At 54.8% G+C, this 19,879-nt stretch overlaps 7 protein-coding genes across 7 annotated transcripts; 3 read left to right on the forward strand and 4 right to left on the reverse strand.

Annotated features, from left to right (window-relative positions):
* Positions 1 to 35: 35 nt before the first annotated feature.
* Positions 36 to 2,278, forward strand: mlcE_1 (Efflux pump mlcE; the record flags this gene model as incomplete). Its single annotated transcript, XM_066130796.1, has 8 exons — positions 36 to 230; positions 296 to 372; positions 459 to 510; positions 582 to 852; positions 912 to 1,415; positions 1,502 to 1,662; positions 1,749 to 2,024; positions 2,147 to 2,278. 8 exons carry the CDS (start codon positions 36 to 38, stop codon positions 2,276 to 2,278), a joined length of 1,668 nt encoding a protein of 555 aa, XP_065986728.1.
* A 268-nt stretch (positions 2,279 to 2,546) lies between these two features.
* Positions 2,547 to 3,611, reverse strand: sirN (N-methyltransferase sirN; the record flags this gene model as incomplete). The annotated part of the gene is made up of 4 exons (XM_066130797.1): positions 2,547 to 2,968; positions 3,030 to 3,301; positions 3,380 to 3,490; positions 3,550 to 3,611. The coding sequence occupies 4 exons, from the start codon at positions 3,609 to 3,611 to the stop codon at positions 2,547 to 2,549; spliced, it is 867 nt and encodes a 288-aa protein (XP_065986867.1).
* A 648-nt stretch (positions 3,612 to 4,259) lies between these two features.
* andE (FAD-dependent monooxygenase andE) lies at positions 4,260 to 6,594 on the forward strand (the record flags this gene model as incomplete). The annotated part of the gene is made up of 2 exons (XM_014684768.1): positions 4,260 to 5,851; positions 5,925 to 6,594. The coding sequence occupies 2 exons, from the start codon at positions 4,260 to 4,262 to the stop codon at positions 6,592 to 6,594; spliced, it is 2,262 nt and encodes a 753-aa protein (XP_014540254.1).
* A 126-nt stretch (positions 6,595 to 6,720) lies between these two features.
* Positions 6,721 to 7,959, reverse strand: FSL5 (Trans-enoyl reductase FSL5; the record flags this gene model as incomplete). The annotated part of the gene is made up of 3 exons (XM_066130798.1): positions 6,721 to 7,261; positions 7,332 to 7,594; positions 7,672 to 7,959. The coding sequence occupies 3 exons, from the start codon at positions 7,957 to 7,959 to the stop codon at positions 6,721 to 6,723; spliced, it is 1,092 nt and encodes a 363-aa protein (XP_065986842.1).
* Positions 7,960 to 8,587: 628 nt separating this feature from the next.
* FSL1_0 (Fusarielin synthase FSL1) lies at positions 8,588 to 16,404 on the forward strand (the record flags this gene model as incomplete). The annotated part of the gene is made up of 4 exons (XM_066130799.1): positions 8,588 to 8,864; positions 8,932 to 9,666; positions 9,731 to 12,834; positions 12,907 to 16,404. The coding sequence occupies 4 exons, from the start codon at positions 8,588 to 8,590 to the stop codon at positions 16,402 to 16,404; spliced, it is 7,614 nt and encodes a 2,537-aa protein (XP_065986682.1).
* A 423-nt stretch (positions 16,405 to 16,827) lies between these two features.
* Positions 16,828 to 18,119, reverse strand: FSL3 (Epimerase FSL3; the record flags this gene model as incomplete). The annotated part of the gene is made up of 3 exons (XM_066130800.1): positions 16,828 to 17,030; positions 17,103 to 17,774; positions 17,834 to 18,119. The coding sequence occupies 3 exons, from the start codon at positions 18,117 to 18,119 to the stop codon at positions 16,828 to 16,830; spliced, it is 1,161 nt and encodes a 386-aa protein (XP_065986827.1).
* Positions 18,120 to 18,954: 835 nt separating this feature from the next.
* On the reverse strand, positions 18,955 to 19,671 carry FSL2 (Thioesterase FSL2; the record flags this gene model as incomplete). Its single annotated transcript, XM_014684764.1, has 1 exon — positions 18,955 to 19,671. One exon carries the CDS (start codon positions 19,669 to 19,671, stop codon positions 18,955 to 18,957), a length of 717 nt encoding a protein of 238 aa, XP_014540250.1.
* Between the last annotated feature and the right edge of the window lie 208 nt (positions 19,672 to 19,879).

Raw genomic sequence — 19,879 nt, forward strand, 5'->3', positions numbered from 1 at the left:
CCAGCCCTATCTATCGACCCGATCCGCTCGCCGTCATGAGCCTCTCGGCCGACAACGAGACTGTTGCTGCGACACGCGCGACCCAAGACACAGCAACACCTCGCCGTCACGCCGTCACGGTCGCCGAGGAGCACCATGGCCACCTCCACGGGCTGCAGCTGTACAACCTGCTGGGGGCGTTGATGCTGGCCATGCTCCTATTAGGTCTCGACATCAACATCGTCGCCACGGTCAGTATTGTCGCTCGTCTTCACCCTCCGTTCGCTGACGGCATGCTTCCGTCTTCTCTACCCAGGCCGTCCCCTCCATCACCGACCACTTCCATAGCCTCGCCGACATCAACTGGTATGGCTCGGCCTTCCTGCTCGCCCTGTAAGTCGGAGTTTTGGCGTCCTCAGGCCCCCCTGGACACAACATTCACGTTGAAGCAGCCCGGCACCAGCTAACTAAGAAACCAGGTGCGCGCTGCAGCCCCTGGCCGGCAAGACGTACGTGCTCTTCCCGTCAAAGGTAGGTCGGCCCCGATGCGTGCGTCGGCGAGCCTTTGTTTCCCGGGGCTGACTTTGAACCGTCCAACGCAGCCTGCTTACCTGCTCTTCAACGCCGTCTTTGCGCTCGGCAATCTCATCTGCGCCCTGTCCATCTCGAGCCACATGGTCATCGCCGGACGCGCCCTGGCCGGCGTGGGCGCGTCCGGCCTGACCAACGGCGCCCTCGTCATCCTGACGGCAGCGACGCCGCCGCGCATCCGGCCACTGGCGACGGGCTTTGGCATCTCCATGATCTCAATTGGCGGCATCATCGGCCCCCTGATCGGAGGCGCCCTCACCCAACACGCCGGCTGGCGCTGGTGTATGTCGGCCGCCCGAACCGCCCGTGCTTGCCGCCCCTGGCTGACCCGACTCTTGCAGGTTTCTGGATATTCCTCCCCTCGTCGGGCGTCGTGATTGCCGTCACGGCCCTCTGCCGCGTCGCCGACTCGGCGTCGAAGCCGACTCTCGGGGAGGCGCTGAGAAGGATGCCCGTCAAGCTGGACCTGGTGGGCTTCCTCCTGTTCGCCCCGGCCTGCACGCTCTTCCTCGTCGCCATCAGCTGGGGCGGATCGGCGCACCCGTGGAACTCTGGCCTCGTCATTGGCTTCTTGTGCGGCGCCGCCGGATTTCTTGCCCTTTTCTGCGCGTGGTGTAAGTTCCGGGGTGACGAGGCCCTGCTGCCCCCGGGGCTCCATGGCAAACGCGTCGTGTACATTGGGTGTTTGATATCCGGCCTGCAGGGCGGAACGACCATCATGACGGGCTACTTTCTGCCTCTGTGGTTCCAGTCCGTCAAGCAGGCCAGCCCTACCGACAGTGGGTTGATGATGCTGCCGTCCACCATCAGCCAGATATGCGGTGCTATATTTTGCGGCGCGCTAGGTACGCCTTGAACGTGTGGTGCTTTTGAAGCCGTATTCATATTGAAGTGTCAATGCTGACCGTTTCTTGTCTGAGAAACATTGCAGTTCGCAAATTACACTACATCCCCCCCTGGGCCATTTTGGGCAGCATGGTGACGGCCATCGGGTCCGGCCTCATGGTCACTTTTGAGAAGGACACCAGTGAGGGAAAATGGATCGGGTACCAGATCCTGGCAGGTTTTGGGCGTGGGACGGCGCTCAACATGGTGAGAAGCCTCTTCCCTCGCTTCGCCTTGTTCCCATTCCAAGGCACCAGCCTGCTTCCAAGGACTGACGCCAGCAATCTATCCAGCCCGTCATCGCGGCCCAGGAGGTCCTTGTGGCGGAAGAATTCGCCATCGTGTCCGCCAGCATACCCCTTTCGCAATACCTGGCCGGCTCCATTGCCATCTCCGTCGGCAACGCGATATTCCAAAACGGCCTCCCGTCCGCGCTGAGGAAATACGCCCCTGACGTGGACCCGAAACTTATCTCAGCCACGGGAGCAACAGAGATCGACAAGGCTGTGTCGCCGTCGCAGCTGCCGGCGGTCCTCACGGCCTACAACGACGCCCTTGTCAAGGTCTTTGTGAGTATATTCCAAGCCCTCGGGTCTCCTTCCGCCCCGGGTCCCCCCGGAATCACTTGTCGTCCTACCGTTTCGCATTCATGGATCGTGTCTAGTAGAGTACTAACTGTCTCGATACAAAGTACGTTCCCGCCATAGCGGTTGCGCTGGCCACTTTATTGAGTTTTGGCTTTAGTTGGGACAAGATCGGGATGAATGACAAGAAGGGGAGGGAGGGGGCCACGCCCTTGGCCGCCTCAACAGACAAGTCTTGAACGGCTCCTACGACTTTCACATCATATGAAATGACGTCGAGAGAGGGGAGGCTGGGCGCGCAACCCCGGCTGGAGAAATGAATCGAGAGGGGAGATTGTATTCCACTCCTCGTACAAGTCAAGTCCCGGACGGACTCTGACGGCCTGTATCTGAGTCTAATCTAGAATACTAGAATTCTATCTAGGCCACCAATGTCATTGGCATTCTTTCTTGTATAGAGACGTCAACTGCCCACCCGCGCACCGTCTCCCATCACATCGCCCGATCCTACACGGCGCCATCTTTTCCCTTTCTCCCAACAACCATGGCCAGTGGTAGCGTCGGCACCACGCCCGCATCGATATCCCTCACGTAGTCGTCCAAGAGCGTGTCGGCCGTTTCCTGACCCCCGTCCTGCCCGGATCTCGCCAGCGCAACGCGCAGGCCAGCCCTGGCGCCAGCCTTTGTCCACTCCCTCGCCGGAACCGTGAACTCGTCTCTGCCGGCGCTGCTGTAGTCCTCGACAGTGAGGTCAGTAAAGGAGAGGGCCTCGAGGGCGGCTCTGATGTCGACCGACGGAGTGGTGGCCAGTCCCTTGGCAACCGAGTTGGCGCGCATGGCGGCCCTGGCGGCCGTGATGGCCGGCGTGGTCGGGGTGAATTCGAGCTTGGCCGGCTCGACTTCCGACCATTGCACATATCCGCCTGGTTCTGAGGCCGTGGTTAGTCTGCGTCCTGCTGTGCGGAAACGTCTTCTGCGCCTGGTACCAACTCAACAGCGCGGCTGCATTCTTCGCCGCCGTGGCGATCTGGTCCTTCTTGAGAGCCAAGACCATCAGCCTCAGGTGCACAAGATCAAATGTCCCGCGGTATTCCTGGGGGAACGGCTTCAGCATGTCGTGCTTGACAAAGGTCATGTTCTCGCGGGGCGCACTGGGAAAGTGAGCGTCGGAAATGTCAAATCCGACGCATGCCACAGGAGGAGCTTCTGAATCCGCCGTCGCGGCGGTAGTCAGGGATCGTGATGCCTGTTGCAGCCAGATTCTACAGTATATCAGCGTTTTGTTGAAGCATGTACGGAAGTAGAGACGGCCATGGCATGGTAATGGCATCAGACCTTACCCAGTTCCGGTACCGACATCGGCAATTCTTTTCATTTGAGCTCGAGGTATGCTGGGGTGAAGAAGATGGTCGTGGCATAGGCGGACAAGAAGCGCATGCTGCTGGTTCAATCTTTTGGGTCATGCGGTCAACTTTGGCTCTGCTGTCGGCAGCGTCTTGCCCTTGCTTACCTCTGTCTTTCCAGCTCAGTACGCTCGAAAAGATACACGGCGTCACTGTCATTGGTGGTCATTGTTGAGACTCTGATACTTGCGCAACCTCGCCGCCCAGGCAATAAGCAACGTCACAAACTCTTTATGCGTCGCGTCTGCCAAATCCCGCCGGTACAAAGTCAAAGCGGTTGCTTTTACCTTTTGCTTACGAAACAACAAGCCGGCTATTTCTTCATTGAGCAAGAGCTCTTCTGGAGTACTACTTATACGCCTGCTACGTCATCCGGTTATTAGAATTTGACGTGCCCGGTAGAACAAGACGGTGGGTTTTCAAGGAGAGTAAACCAGCCGTTGACTGGAATAAGGCTGTTTTAAAAGTCGCCGGCCTTGCATTGGCTGCTCTGTCAGATTCCACCAGCCCATCTGCGTGGCACATCTCCCATGGGCAGCACAATTGACATACTTGCGCTGCATCTCTACTATTGGCTTGATTATTATGCCTAATTTTGATACGCGGCAGAAGATGATGAAAGTCACGATAATATACATCATTATGTGTATTATTTATTAACCCGTTTTAAAGCTTGTTAATACGTAATATATAGTGGTTATATGTGACTCCGTGTAACACATTTTAACTTTTCCGCCTCCACATCTATATAGGAGGCGTTTATTTTGCAATACAGCCTCGTCAAGGCTAATACACAGAGAACCACTTGATTATCATCATGACTGCGACGGAAAAAATACACGAGACAAAACCAAGATTCAGGGTTCTCATCAGCGGCGGTGGCGTGGCAGGTCTCACATTAGCCAACGCCCTTCAACATGCCCGGATCAATTACCTCTTGCTTGAGGCAAGATCAAATATCGCTCCGCAACTCGGCGCGTCAATAGGCCTGGGCCCTAACGGGAGCCGCATCCTAGACCAGCTGGGGTGTTATGATGAGATCATGGCATTGACGCAACCAATTCATTATACTGGGAGCCACTATGGCAACACTGGCGATTACATTCGGCCAAAAACCGACGCATTCCAGCTGGTGCAGGCACGGTCAAATTATTGCATGTGCTTTCTTGACCGGCAATCTATCCTCGCTGTCCTAGCAAAGCGTATTATAGACAAGAGGGTATTGCTTAATAAAAAGATCACCGTGGTAGACCACTATAAACATGGAGTAAGGGTCACATGCCAGGATGGGACATGCTACGAAGGCGACGTTCTCGTTGGGGCAGACGGAAATTACAGCATCACGAGGCGGGAAATGTGGCGGGCTGCCGATCAAGAGTCGCCGGGAACGATTCCAGAATCTGAAAAGCACAAAATGTCTGCCGAATACAAGTGTATGTTTGGCATCTCGGCTCCCATACCGGAGCTGACTCCGCGGTCCTTTGACGTCACCTACAACAAAGACATGTCTCCCATTGTCATTGTTGGCAAACACGGACGCGTATACTGGTTCTTGATCGCGCGGATGCCGCAGGTCTTCAAAGCAGGAAACATCCCCCGATTCTCCGACGAAGAAGCACGAGCCTTTGCGGAGGAACATCTGGACCAGCCTCTGATGCCGGGCGCACTTGTCAAAGTAAGAGACTTGTGGGAGAGACGCGAGGCGTACAACATGGTGGCCCTGGAGGAAGCCTACTACGACCACTGGACATATGGAAACTTTGCTCTTGTCGGCGACAGCGCCCACAAGATGACTCCGAATATGGGGTCTGGGGGCAACTCAGCCATCGAAAGCGCCGCCGCCCTGGCCAACTCCCTGGTACAAACCCTCGACGGGTGTAAAGGCACTCGCCCGACCCGTGACGAGATTCAGAGTGCCCTCCAGAGGTACCAGAACGCGAGGAGACTGAGGGCATCTCGCACCGTCATTGCCTCCAACCTCGTCACAAGACTCCATGCCGTCAAGGACTACTTGCATCACTTCGCCGCCCATCACATCTTGCCAAACGCCGGCGATCTACTTGTCGACCTGGCCTCTGAGAACTGGATCGGTGCCGTCAAGCTCGAGTACATGGCAGTTCCAAAACGATCTCTGGCGGGCACGATGCCCTTTAACCCCCAGCAGGGGATGGGCAACAACGAGAACATCCTCTTCCGAGCGCTGGCTGCCTTGCCCCTGCTTTTCCCCGTGGCCCTGCGCTACTGTCTTCCCCTCTACACACCCAAAACACTCTTGCCATGGCAGAAGTTGCTCGACGAGTCGTTTGATGTGCCATGTTTGAACGTCGAGGTGGCGGATTTCGGCACGGTATATGCCGTGATATTGATCGAGGCCGCTCGACGTGCCAACCTCATGACGCCTCTCGCGTTGTAAGTGAACCCCGCTGCACAAGACAACCCTGTTCCTTTTCAAAAATACTCACCTGATTTTACATCTCTATAGGCCATTATTGTTTGGAATGGGCTGCCAGCTTGCCCCCGCGGAGACGTTCTTGTCCCTGTACTTTTTCACATATGCCGCTCTTGTGCCCATATCCCGGTTCAAAGCAGGCGACCTCCGGCTTACGGATCTGAGCTACACACGCTCGGTCCTCCCTGCCACCTTGCTATGCTATTATCTTCCATACATCCTATCGATATCGGGTCCCAGCCGGGAAATTCGACAAGCTTCCATCTGGGCGTTCCGCTTGTCGCCCCTCCTGACCAGTCTCGCGCAGCGAATGGCGAGCAAGTTCATCTTCCCGTCAACGATCCAGCAAGATCGTCTGACCAATGTACGACGTGACATGGGAACTATTCGGCTTGGAATCGGAGGCCTGGCTCTCTTGTCTGCCTCATCGTGGCTGCGTCTTTTTCGCCACACTCCCTCCTTGATGAGCGGCAATTTGGCATCGAGTAGCCACGCCTGGTTCGCGGGTGTATCTATTCTCTGGATTACATATCTGTACAATGACCTCAAGGGGGCGGGCATGGTGCGGCATGGCTGGCTGTCAATAGTATCAGCACTCGCCGTTTCTACCTGTTCCGTTGGCCCGGGGGCTACTGTGGCCATGGCATGGCTCTATCGCGAACATGTCCTGGCCACCAAAAGGCACAAGGGCGCTATAGTCTGAAGGAATCACGGTCTTGTGGGCTAGGTGCAATATAATCTCCATTCTTGGTTGTTAAATCTTCTTCATCAATCCATCAGATGTAATAGCCGTGGCTGCTGTAGAAAAGCAACTCACACAACTCTTGTTTTATTCATGTGTTTCAACTACAGGATAAACTAGTTTCTGTCCAGAAATAAGCTTCTTCTTTAGCATCTGGAGCCCATCTGTCACGGCTGACAGACCGCCATCCATGACCTTGAGCGGGTGCGTCTTCAGCTTCCCCTGGTCCAGTAATTCTTGCACCGTTGTAAACCACCTTTTGGCAAACTCGCGAAGTTCAGGATTAGCATCTCTCTCCATGGGAGGCGGCCAGCCAATCGGTTTCCCGTGCAGTGCAGGACCCAATACCCAGTTTACTGTGACAGTCCTCTCCCTCGCGTTGAGATACTTGGGCGGAGGCTCCAGCGTTGCCAGTTTGCCGCCGGTTCGACCGATGCACTTGTAGCAGAATTCCATGGTGTCAGGCTCGGAGACGCAGTCAATGACGAACTTGAGAGCGTTCTTGGTGAGCTTCTTGATGTCATCTATGCAATTTTCAGACCGGTAGTCGAAACATTGTACCGCGCCGTAGGATTTGACCAGGTCAAAGTTGGATGGCGAACAGGTTGCGATTGGCAGCAGTCCGGATCTTGGCAACATCAGTATTCTATACATGACTCAAAGCAACCGGGGGATTTGAGCATGGGTGTTATACGTACAGCTTGAGAAGTTGAATGGCCATGGTTCCGCTGGCTGTGCTGCCGCCATATACAAGAACCACTTTGGGCGTGGCTGCTGGCCCAGTGGGATATCCTGGGACCTGCAAGGTATGGAAGAGCGCCATTCCCATGGTTCCTATGCCTGTCCCAAGCGAGGCGGCTTCCTCCATGGACATGGACTCTGGAACTTTGATGACGGCGACGTCAGACGCGCCGACATATTCCGCATAAGCTCCCACGTCGGGTGCTAGGGGGTTCAGTCCCTTTCGAGGTAGATTATACTTGTTAGTTTCTATAGTCTGGACAGCTCGCTCGGATGCGCCGTTCAACGTTGGCATACCTGGACAGCACCGCAGACCCGATCGCCAATCTCGATCGGCGCTGCGGTCCACGTCTTCGCTCCGATGGCTGCAACTGTGCCCGCAAAATCATGGCCGGCGAGGGCCCCGGCAGTTACGAGGTTCGGCGCAGACATCTTTGCGTCCACGGGGTTGACCGCGATGGCGGCGGTTTTTACAAGGACCATGTCCTCCTCCAGAGCAGGGACGTTTGCATTCTCCACGAGCGCGAGGCCGCCTCCTTCGACTCCTACAATGGCCCTTTGTGTCTGGGGGTGTGTAATAGTCATCCTGATACTCTCGTTGTCTTGACTCTAGTTTCTTGGCTTTCTTGTCAGCACTTTTGATTGTTACTTCACCAATGAGTAGAATTTCTTCAAACCAAATAAGTCAATACCAAAAAGATCAATAAGAAATCACTCATAAATTAGCCTGATTGCCGAGCACAAAGTAGTGGTGAGTCAGCGTCGCAAAACCCGCCGGCTGATGAGGCTTGTTTGGCATCAAGCCTGCCGGCCGGACCGTGTCAGAATGTTACCGGCGGTTGATGATTCCACGGCGAGATTTGACATCCGGGACATAATAGGCCATAGTATGTAGAGAAAAGTAAGTAGTCGACCTCGTGGTCCCAGAGAGGAGTAGAAACCCAAAGTTGCCGCTGATACGATTCTGGGGAATTGCGTTATCCACCCGTACTTAAAGGGGCAACATGATATCGTCTTGTTAGAGAGCATGACCATACGTACGTACCAGACGATTTTAGACAGGACTGAGCCCCAAAACTTTGTATTCTACCATCTCTACTAGGCGGTATATTCTTAGTTTCTCCTTTAGACTGGCAGTATTCTTCTCCGGACTAGGTTCGACCTCAAACAGCCGTTCAGAACTCTACCTGGGCTGCATCACATAGTAGATAGTATGGACGCCGGACTTGTGCGAGAGCAGCCAGAACCGATCGCCATTGTTGGCATTGGATGTCGGTTTCCCGGCGGAGCAAGTACTCCGTCCAAGTTGTGGGATGTCTTGAAGGAGGCCCCAAACACCGCAAAGGTGATCCCTCAAGAACGCTTCAACCTTGACAGATTCTACCACCCGGTGGGCACCCATCACGGTACAAGCAACGTCAAGGAGACCTACTTCCTGGACGAAGACGTCAGGCGATTCGATGCAGGCTTCTTCAATATCCCCCCTCCTGGTACGGCCAACCCTCCCTCCACTCTCGCAACTAAGCGTCAACGTGGCTAATCATGTCTTGTATTCAGAGGCCGGTGCCATGGACCCTCAACATCGTCTTCTCATGGAGACGGTCTACGAAGCCATGGAGACCTCTGGCACGACCATTGAGAAACTTCAAGGGTCGAACACGTCCGTGTTTGTCGGAGTCATGTGCAGCGACTACTATATCCTTTCTGCACAAGACTTGGATAGCGTCTCGACGTACAACTCCACGGGCATCGCAAACAGCAACGCCTCCGCTCGTCTTTCCTACTTCTTTGACTGGCACGGGCCGTGCATGACAATCGACACGGCATGCTCTTCTAGCTTGGTGGCTGTCCACCAGGCCGTTCAAGCTCTCCGGGCTGGCACCTCCCGCGTAGCTGTGGCCGCAGGCACCAATCTCCTGCTTTGTCCCCTCGGGTACATATCTGAGAGTCTGCTGGGCATGCTTTCGCCGAATGGGCGATGCCAAATGTGGGATGAGAAGGCGGACGGCTACGCCCGAGGAGAGGGTGTTGCTTGTGTGCTGCTGAAGAAATTAAGCGATGCCATTGCGGATGGTGACCATATTGACTGTGTTATTCGTGAAACGGGAGTTAATCAGGACGGCAAGACTAAAGGCATTACTATGCCGAGCGCCGTCTCTCAAGCCTCCCTGATCCAGAGAACCTACCACCAAGCTGGACTGGACCCGAGGAACAAGAAGCATCGTTGTCAGTACTTTGAAGCCCATGGAACCGGTACTCCTGCAGGTGATCCGCAAGAAGCCGAAGCTTTGGGTAAGTGAATGACCTTGTCTAGGACTTGGGTATTCGTGACAAATACTGAAAGTTTCATGGTCAGATACGGCCTTCTTCGGGGATTCAGAACGAGATGCCAATGACATTCTTTACGTGGGATCCGTAAAGACCGTAGTTGGCCACACCGAAGGCACCGCTGGTCTGGCGGGCATCATAAAAGCATGTCTCTCCATCAAGCATGGGATTATTTCTCCCAATCTGCATCTAGACAGCCTGAGCCCATCGGTGAAGCCTTTCTGCAAGAATCTCGAGGTGGTGACATCCATTATGCCGTGGCCAGAGTTGCCTGCCGGTCAAGTTCGGCGAGCCAGCGTCAATAGCTTTGGATTTGGAGGAACCAATGCCCACGCCATCTTGGAGAGTCCCTGGCCTTCGGACGACTTACAAGCTCAGGTTGAGGACCGCACTCCTGTATCGGCAGACAAGGAAGCTCTTCATCTTCCATTTCTCTTCTCCGCCACGTCAGAAAAGTCCCTTATAGCCTTAGTGGATGCCTACTCCGAGTATCTTGAGAGCAACTCCGATGTTGACCTTCATAGACTCGCTTACACGTTGGGGTGCCGGAGATCGGCCTTCGCCTTCAAGACGTGCTTCTCAGCCGCATCACAAGAGGAACTGTGTAGCAAATTAAGCGAGAGCACCAGCGATCAAGGGAACCTGTCCTTTGTGCGTTCCACGACAACAAATCCGTCTCTCCTCGGCGTCTTCACTGGCCAAGGTGCGCAGTGGCCGAGGATGGGTGCTTCACTCCTTCAGTCATCAAATCGCGCCATGGATATCATCAACGAGCTGGATGCCTCATTGGCAGCGCTGCCGGCTTCTGACCGTCCTTCGTGGACTCTCCGTGACGAGCTTCTGGCTGATGCGTCGGCTTCCCGTGTGGGTGAGGCCACCATTGCACAACCTCTAGTATGTGCTGTTCAGATCCTGCTGGTTACGTTATTGCGGGATGCTGGGGTTCAGTTCAAGTCCGTTGTTGGGCATAGCTCTGGAGAGATTGCAGCTGCCTTTGCCGCAGGCTTCATTAACCATCATGATGCCATCCGCATTGCGTATTATAGAGGTTTACATTCGAAGCTGGCCCGGAGTGCGAGTGGTGACATAGGCGGAATGCTAGCGACCGGCCTTTCATACGACGAGGGCATAGAGCTGTGTGATCACGAAGACTTCACCGGCCGTATCACCGTGGCTGCGTCCAACTCCCCGACTAGTGTTACTATTTCTGGTGACTTGGACGCTCTTGAACAGCTGCAGTTGGTTCTTGAGGATGAGGAAACCTTTGTCCGGGCTCTGCGCGTCGACAAGGCCTATCATTCTCACCACATGAAGCCTGCATCTGGACCGTTCCTGGAGAGCGTCAGGAACTGTGCTATCAACATCATGACTCCTCCAAACAACGCGCCAACCTGGTTCTCCAGTGTGTACGGGGGTCAAGTCATGGAGGCAAGTGATATTATCAAGGGATCGTACTGGGTAGAAAACTTGTTGAATCCCGTGCTGTTCTCCCATGCTCTCGAGACGGCTCTGTTGTCAGGCGATGCTTTCGACGCCGCTGTGGAAATTGGCCCCCATCCCGCCCTCAAAGGACCGGCAACAGATGTGATGAAGGCCGTGACTGGGAAAATCATCCCTTACAGCGGAACCCTAACCCGCGGCAAGCACGACGTCGAATCCTTCAGCGATGCCTTGGGGCATCTTTGGGCCAACGCAGGTCCTTCTTCTATCAATCTTGACAGTTATGGACAAGCCATGTATCAAGACTGGAAGACAATCAAGATATTGCGGGATCTTCCAGCCTATCCGTGGAACCGCGATCGGATCTTATGGACCGAGTCGAGGGGAACCAAGCTATGGCGCCAGCAAGAAGGAAAGTTTCACGACATCCTCGGCTCTCGCTGTGCCGATGGAACGGAGGAAGAATGGCGCTGGAAGAATCTTCTGCATCCCAAGGAGCTTCCGTGGGTGTTGGACCACGCTCTGCAAGGGCAAACCGTCTTCCCTGGAACTGGATACCTCTGCCTCGCCTTGGAGGCGGCCATGCAGATTGCCGGTAACAATTCTGTCCAGCTGCTCGAGCTGACGGACCTGAGTATCCGCAAAGCTATTGCGATTGATGAGAGCGCTGGCACAGAGACGCTTGTATCCATGACCAAGATAATCCGTACAGAAGAGGACATCACCATGGCGTTTGCCTGCTTCTCGACGGTTGGCAAGGAAGGTTCCGGTCTTGCCTTGAATGCCATGGGCAATGTCCGAGTACAACTCGGACAACCCATGCCGGATATCCTCGCGCCGCGGCCACCTCCTGCCCACGGCATGAGGCCGGTTTCGACGGATCACTTCTACAGCGAGGTGGCCAAGCTCGGGTACAACTACGGCCCAACTTTCCGCGGCATCTGCAATTTGGAGCGAAGGCTGGGCGGTTCCAGGGGTGATATTGTCGGACCGCCTAATGATGAGACGGGCACGACGTTGCTTTTCCACCCCGGCATGCTCGATGCAGCCCTTCAGGGCATGTTGGTTGGATTCAGCTCTCCCGGGGACGGCCGCCTCTGGTCTCTCCATGCACCATCGAGCATCAGGAGAGTGACCCTGGTGCCTAGTTTGTGCGGTGCAAACATGACCCCGAAAGTGTCGTTTGACTGCGCCGTTACCGATATCGAGTTCAACGAGCTGACGGGGGATGTTGAAGTGTTCCAAGACGAGACCGGTTACAAGTCCATCTCTGTGGAAGGCGTTGCTTTTATCCCCTTTACTGCAGCTACTGCCTCGGACGACCGCGGTCTCTTTGCGCATAATGTCTACGGCATCGAGTCTCCCAATGGGCAAGCTGCCCTGGGGTCGTATAGAGCCACCAAGAGTGAGATTCAGAAAGGTGTCGACTGCGAACGCGTGGCTTTCTACTACCTGAGGAGACTTCACGAGGACTTCTCCCAAGCTGAGCGCACTACACTTCATCTGCCACGCCATCATCAGGCTCTCTTTGACTATGCTGAATACATATATAATATAGTCCAACGCGGAGAGCATGCCTACGTGAAGAAGGAATGGATGGAGGACACATATGAGCAAATATGCAGCATTATGAAGAGGCAAGTCTACATCTATGGCGAGGGCTTTGTTGAACTCGGTCCAGGACGAAGAGAAGTGAGATGCTGACAATCCTCCAGTTATGGTCCAAACGATCCGGACTTCCAGCTAACAGCCGCATCTGGAGAGAACCTGCCGGCGGTAGTACGGGGAGAAACGACGATTCTCGAACACTTGACCAAGGACAACAAGCTGAACAACTACTACCAGCACGCTCTTGGCTTCCACGCCCTCAACGACCTCATCGCCGCCACTGTCAAGCAAATCGCCCACCGGTACCCGCGGATGAACATCTGCGAAGTTGGAGCCGGCACCGGCGGTGCGTCGAGGCGCATTTTCGCCGAGCTGGGCACCGCCTACTCATCTTACACGTACACCGACATCTCGAGCGGCTTCTTCAGCAAGGCTCAGGAGGACTTTGCTGCCTACAAGGACCGAATGATCTACAAGACGCTGGACATCACCGTCGACCCTGCCGAGCAAGGATTTGAACACGGGGCCTACGACCTTGTCGTGGCCGCCAACGTGCTCCATGCCACGCCCGACCTGGTTGCCACGCTGTCCAACGCGCGCAAGCTGCTCCGTCCAGGCGGGTTCTTGGTCATGATGGAATTCACCGACAAGAGCGTGTTGCGCCTCGGCGTCATCATCGGCGGTCTTCCGGGGTGGTGGATCGGAGCAGACACTGGCCGCAAACACTCGCCCTGCGTTTCGCTGCCCGAGTGGAACGACATCCTGCTCGGTTCCGGATTCGCGGGTATCGAGACGTCGACGCCCGTCTTGGATCCGGTTGTCATGCCAGCCTCCATCATCGTCGGCCAGGCTTTCGACAGCGACCTCTCGCTGCTGAGGGAGCCTACGGCCGTCTCGCCGGGGCTCGGCATGGCGAAAAACGCGGAGCTTCTCATCGTGGGTGGTGCCGGGGCCGCTTCTGCCAAGGTCGTCGAGAACGTTGCGGCTGCTGTGCGGCCGCATTACCAAAATATTGTCCATGTTCGGAGCTGGGACGACCCGAGCGCGGATCATGGTTTGAAGAATCCCACTGTGCTGAGCTTGCAGGATCTCGATGGTGCTTTCTGGAGGGACATGACGGTCCGGCGATTTGAAAGGCTCAAGGCTGTCTTTTTGACGGCGGCAAACGTGCTCTGGGTGAGTTGGGGCACGGATTGCGACAATGGCGACGGCGCCATGACGGTCGGCTTCTTCCGATCTCTGGCGTACGAGCTGCCGCAGGCCATTCTGCAGGTGATGGACTTGGAAGACGTATCCAAGGCTGACGGATCTGTCATTGCCCAAAGGCTTCTGCGGCTGGACATGTCGTCGTACATGAACAAGACTGGCTCCCTTGGCCGCACCATGTTCAGCAATGAGCCGGAACTCAGGTTTCGAGACGGAAAGGTCTTGATCCCGCGGTGTCTTCCCCATGTGGACCAGAATCACCGCTACGACTCCCTCAAGCGCGTCATTGACAAGGAGATTTGCCTCGACGAATCCATCGCCACGCTCAACTGGTCACGGTCCGAGTACACCCTGCGGGAGGACGAGTGCGCAGTTTTGCCTTGTTTGGCAGACCACCGGCGGGTTCGTGTCGATTCGTCTCTGGCATCGTCAATCGTCACCCCTGCCGGTCGATTATTCTTCAGTCTGGGCACTGACATGGACACGGGCCGGCGAGTCGTGTCGGCCTCTGGCAAGAACTCTTCGGCCATTTCGGTCCCTCACAAGTGGTCAGTCCATGTTGACGTCGGCAGAAGCATCGACTCTCAGTACCTCTCTTTCCTCTCGGGCTATCTGTTGAGTCGGCACCTCTCGTCTAGGATGCCTGCCGGGGGGACTGTCGTCGTCCACGAGCCAGACCCGGGCTTGGCCTCGATGATGTCACGGCAGCTAGCCACCATGGGATGCAGGGTCTTGTTCACAACCGCTGCGACTGGCGTGGTGAGGAGGAACTGGCTAGCCATGCATCCTCGCATTCCCGATCGTCAGCTCATACGGGCGTTGCCAACGACGTGTGACTTGTATCTCGACCTCTCTGCCACCACGCCCTGCCCGGAGGGGTCATCATTCCTCAGTCAGAGAATTTCTAAAATGCTTCCTCCTTTGTGCGAGAGACATGATGCGGGCGTTGTCATTGCGCGTCAATCAACCGTGTTCGCAGGTGCTCACGACGACGCCATCCATGAGCTGCTCAACCGAGTCAACTTGTTTGCTGCGGCGCAGCTCAACGGAGTGCCCGACGGCATGCCTTTGCCCATGATTCCCCTGAGTCAAATCCTGAGCAGCGGCGCCTCCGCGACAAGCAATGCGCTCAGGGGCATTATCCAGTGGCACGGCGAGGACAGCGTCCCAGCCCGCGTGGAGCCAGTCGTGAACAGAAACGACTTGTTCGCAGCCGACAAGACGTACTGGCTCGTCGGCCTCGCAGGTGACTTGGGTAGATCCATTTGCGACTTCATGGTTGCTCAGGGCGCTCGCTACATCGTGCTGTCCAGCCGAAACCCCGAGATCAACCACGAGTGGGTGAAGGATCATGCCGCGCGCGGCGCGACCGTTGTCTACATCGCTGCAGACATCACGAGCGAGAGCAGCCTCAGGGCATCCTATGATCAGATCCGGGCGAATCTGCCTCCAGTGAGCGGCGTGGCCAACGGCACCCTCGTCTTGAAGGACCGAGGGTTGGTCAACATGGATCTCGAGACATTCCACGCCAACACCAGGTGCAAGGTAGAGGGCACTGAGCACCTCGACGCCCTGTTCCCGGACAACACGCTGGACTGGTTTATTGCCTTTTCATCCATCTCTGCAACCGTGGGCAACATGGGCCAAATGGCCTACACGGCTGCCAACATGTTCATGAAGGCCATCATTTCCCAGCGCCGCAGGCGCGGTGTAGCCGGCTCCGTCATCGACATATCCCAAGTCTTTGGCGTCGGGTACGTCGAGCGCGAGCTCAATCGGCAGGCCAGGAGCGACCGCGAGCAGGCCATGAGGCTGATGGGCAAATCCGGGACGCTCGTCATGTCGGAGCCCGACCTGCATCAGCTCTTTGCCGAGGCCGTCATCTCGGGCCGTGCCGGGTCGGGCCACGACCCCGAAATCATCTCGGGTCTCCGGATCATGACGCCCGCCGAGTCCAAGGATGCCCTATGGGGCGGCAACGTTCGCTTCGGCCACATGATCCAGGAGACGGGCACGGCCAAGCCGCCCAGCGCCACCAAGACGGCTGCGATCCCGATCAGGGCGCAGCTGGAGGCGGCCAAGGACGCCGAGCAAATATCCGCCATGCTCGGCGCCGCCTTCAAGGCCAAATTGAAGGCTGCTCTGCAGGTGGGCGAGGAAACGCTCAGCGTGACGACCCCCCTGGTCGACATGGGGGTCGACTCCCTCGTGGCTGTCGAGATTCGGACGTGGTTGGCGAACGAGGTCGGTGCGGATGTTGCGGTCCTCAAGATCCTGGGCGGGCCGTCGATTCAAGACTTGGTCGAGGATATCGCCGTGGCCATCAAAGGCCAAGAGAGCTCGAGTGACAGTGCCGAGTCGGAGACCAGCTCCAACTCGGAGGATAAGACGAGTACCCCTGCGACGGAGGGGAGCAGTGACGGATCCGGTCAGGAAAAGACGGAATAGGCGACGGGTTTACCGTGTTCTACGGGTAGAGGTCTGTCGATGTTTATCAAGTTTGTTATTGTGTGGCCGTGTTTCTGCGTACAGAATCCGTTGAATCGTAGCTTTTCTCGTACTATAAGAAGCCTTGTGCCTGTCAATGAATTGAACCGAATTTCGCTCTTTCTCGTATTCTACGGGCATCTTCACTTGTAATCTACGAATTTATTTATGCGCCCCGGGTTCGCGCCTTTAGCCATCTTGAACGCCAAGATTTGCGAGGCCATTCATGTGAAAGGGGGGTGTGTTGGACTTGAAGAACTAGAAACATGGCATTCTTGACAAGGAAAAGACATTGCGTTTCCGCAGGATGAATAACAGTCACACCATAATGCTCCAGGCCCTTGTCACACTTGCGCAGAGTTAATGAACTTCATACATAGCTTTCTAATGGCAGCTAGTCCTGCCTTTAACCAAAAACTTAAACTTGGACACAGACGTCATCATTCTATCCGGCCCATAAAGAATACGACTTTCACGCTGCCACTCAGGGTGATGTAAGGCGTCTGGCCAGTCCATCATCTGCATTGAGATGGCCGCATTCTTGCCGACTTTGGCCCCCCCCTGGGCTGCCTTTAACGCCAAGTTTGCTAAAGAGAATTTATTAGCGGCCGTGAGATAATATAACATAAATCTCATCGTGGCGGAATAAATGTGCTTACAGTAGGGCTTATCCCACGTCACCAGGCGCACTGCCGCTTGATCGGTATACATGTTGAGTGTAATGCCTGATTTTACCGATGAGAGCGAAGCGACAGGGTTGCTATCCATTTCCCATGGCTGGTGCCGATTGACTAGAAAGAGGTCATCGTAAGACCCTTTCCGTGCCAGCCCTACGTCTAAGGATCTTGGTAGTGACCAGAAATCATATTCGCTGTCTTTTGTATTTCCTTTAATATTACCTGTTGGAATTTGGTCTTGGTCCTCTTCAAGTCGTAATCCTGAAAATGGTAGGTGTAACCGATGTTCCTTGATAGTCTCTGATCCCTCTCTAAATCCATCTAGGTTCCAAAATGTCTTATGGCTAAGGTTAATAGGCACCGGGTCGCTAGTCCTGGTGGGTGTGACGCCGTACGAGATCCGCCATTCATACGGGTATACCGAGTGTGTTAAAGCAGACCCTGAATTTCCTGGAAATCCGTTCTTACCAGCGCGGTCGAAAACCACAAAGGTGATGCTATTGCTTGTGCGGGAGCCAACGTCAAACGTTGTTCGCTCCCAACCACCGACTCCTCCGTTATATGTGCTGGTTCCGTTATTCCCGTTTGCAGAGGTATGGTATTTCTTGTCATTAATGACGAAGCTAGCATTGCTTATGTGGCCGGCCATTCGACCTAAATAGAAGTTTGCTTTAGCCCAGTACATCTGACTCCTGTGGCCGACACGAACGCACCTATTGTCCCTCCAAGCTGGCCCACGTAGTTTGCGTATTCCTTCGGGTTATCTAGGCCTAGAATGAGGTCGATTTCGTTCCCGTTTGTGTCGTTTATGAATAGGTTTGTTGGAGCGCCTCCATTCGCATTGGTAAAAACAAGCCGGATGCCTTCTGCCTGGATGCTCCATTTGCCATCCGCGTCCGTCGGCCACAGGGCTGTAAACCCGGCAAACGGGCTTCCGCCGTACCAGAGGGACTTGATGGTAGCTGCAAAGCTTACCAGGAGAGCAGCTGCCTTTACCATGTCGCCGCGCTTATTGCCCACGGCTGCTCTATTCCTGATGTCTGCGCAAGTTCAGACGAATTATGTTGAGTCGACACTATGGCTAGGAAAATCCGGGTCTGAATACGTGCATGTCTAGCAGGTTAGTTTCGACAGTAAGCAAGGTTTGAGTTTCTGTACAATTCAGCCGTGTTTAGCAGAGAGGACTTGTTTTTACCGGCGGGTTTTTTAGAAATGCGCCGCCGGTACCGTGAGACGCACGAAGACGCCGTGTGATGGGCCAGTCAATCGGTACAAGATACACGTCGAAATACACCGGTACGAATAGAAAGATCTAGAACAAAAAAATTGACACCGCGTTGTTGTTATACCTTTTGCCAATAGGTAATCCCCAGCACAGCATGTCATTGTATTCGGCGAGACGAAGGATACCCGAACCAAACCGACCAGTCTCTTCATAGCACCCCCAGAAATGACTACAACAACAGCTGATGATATTGGGTTTATTCCTGACACTAATTCCGGCGTATAACTTGACTTTTAGAGAGGGAAACCCGTCGTCACTCGACGAAGCAGCAGTGCAGCTATAGGAACAGGACCTTTAGTACTATTAAATTAATGCTGCACGAGGCAGCAAGTTTAAAATGATTACTATCAATATCACAGGCGTGACAAGAGCTATAGGCTTGGAGCAATGACTCAATTCATCTAATAACACTCTGTGGTTTTCCTCAAGATCGCTCTTTAAATACAACAAGCCAGTGAGGGTCTTTGCCCCATGTCCCGTGATCGTAGCCCTCGTGTACCCGTGTGACATACAAGCGCATTCTTCAGCCGTGGTTTATAGTTATAACACTTAAATGTCTTCGGTGGCATTTGCGGATAACCGGCGTATTGCACTTACGACCTCATCTACATCGTCCTTTGCCAGTGGAAGCTGATGCTTGCCGGTAAATCCAGCAACCTTCGCACAAGACAAATCAAAAAACTCGGCTAACATGTGCTCCGACTCTGGCCTCCATGGATCGTTTGACCCGTGGATATGCAAGGTAGGAATCAGGACTCTTTCCGGAGCTGCAGTCATTTCATCGTTGAGATATAGAGGGGGGTAGGTAGCGTTATTTATAATGGCAAACTTGATGTCATAAAAGTCGTCGGTACGGCCTCGTCGACGCATTTGCGCCAGATGCATGAGAAGCCCCGTGGCGACTCGCGCTCCCTGAGAGAATGCCATGATGCCCACAAACAGCGCTTGCCCGTCGTCCTTTTTCAGCAAATGGTCTTCGAGCAGTGCCCTGACCTTGTCCCTCTCTGCGTTGACCTCGTCCGTCGTAATGTCGAACGACAGCGATGCGCCCATGTCGCATTGCCATCGGTAAAAGGGGCCCGAGTCTGCAAACAGCTCCATCCCAGGCCCGGGCGTCGAGAGAAACGGAGCTTCGATGAAAACAAACTGGAAATCTTTGCCAAGAGCTGAGAAGATCTTGCGCCCTTGCACTCGAAAAATTGCGCCGTTGGACCCGGCGCCGTGGAGGCAAAGGATTCGGGGGAGGAGGCTTTCTTGCTTCGCCATGCTCGGTGTCTGGTTGATATCAAGTTTACAAATTATTCTATGCCAGAGAAATAATGTAAACTTCTACCTAGAATCTTCATGGTTGCGAGTTTCCAGAGGTGGACGGATTCATGGCCACCGGCGAGTTTTGCGGGCGGCGAATTCTCTCTGGGGAACGCCCATGTATCAAGAATGGCAAGCCGGCCACCTCGACAGTGAATTGGACGTG

Source organism: Metarhizium brunneum, chromosome 3 (assembly GCF_013426205.1).
Source record: "Metarhizium brunneum chromosome 3, complete sequence".
Lineage (NCBI taxonomy): Eukaryota > Fungi > Ascomycota > Sordariomycetes > Hypocreales > Clavicipitaceae > Metarhizium > Metarhizium brunneum.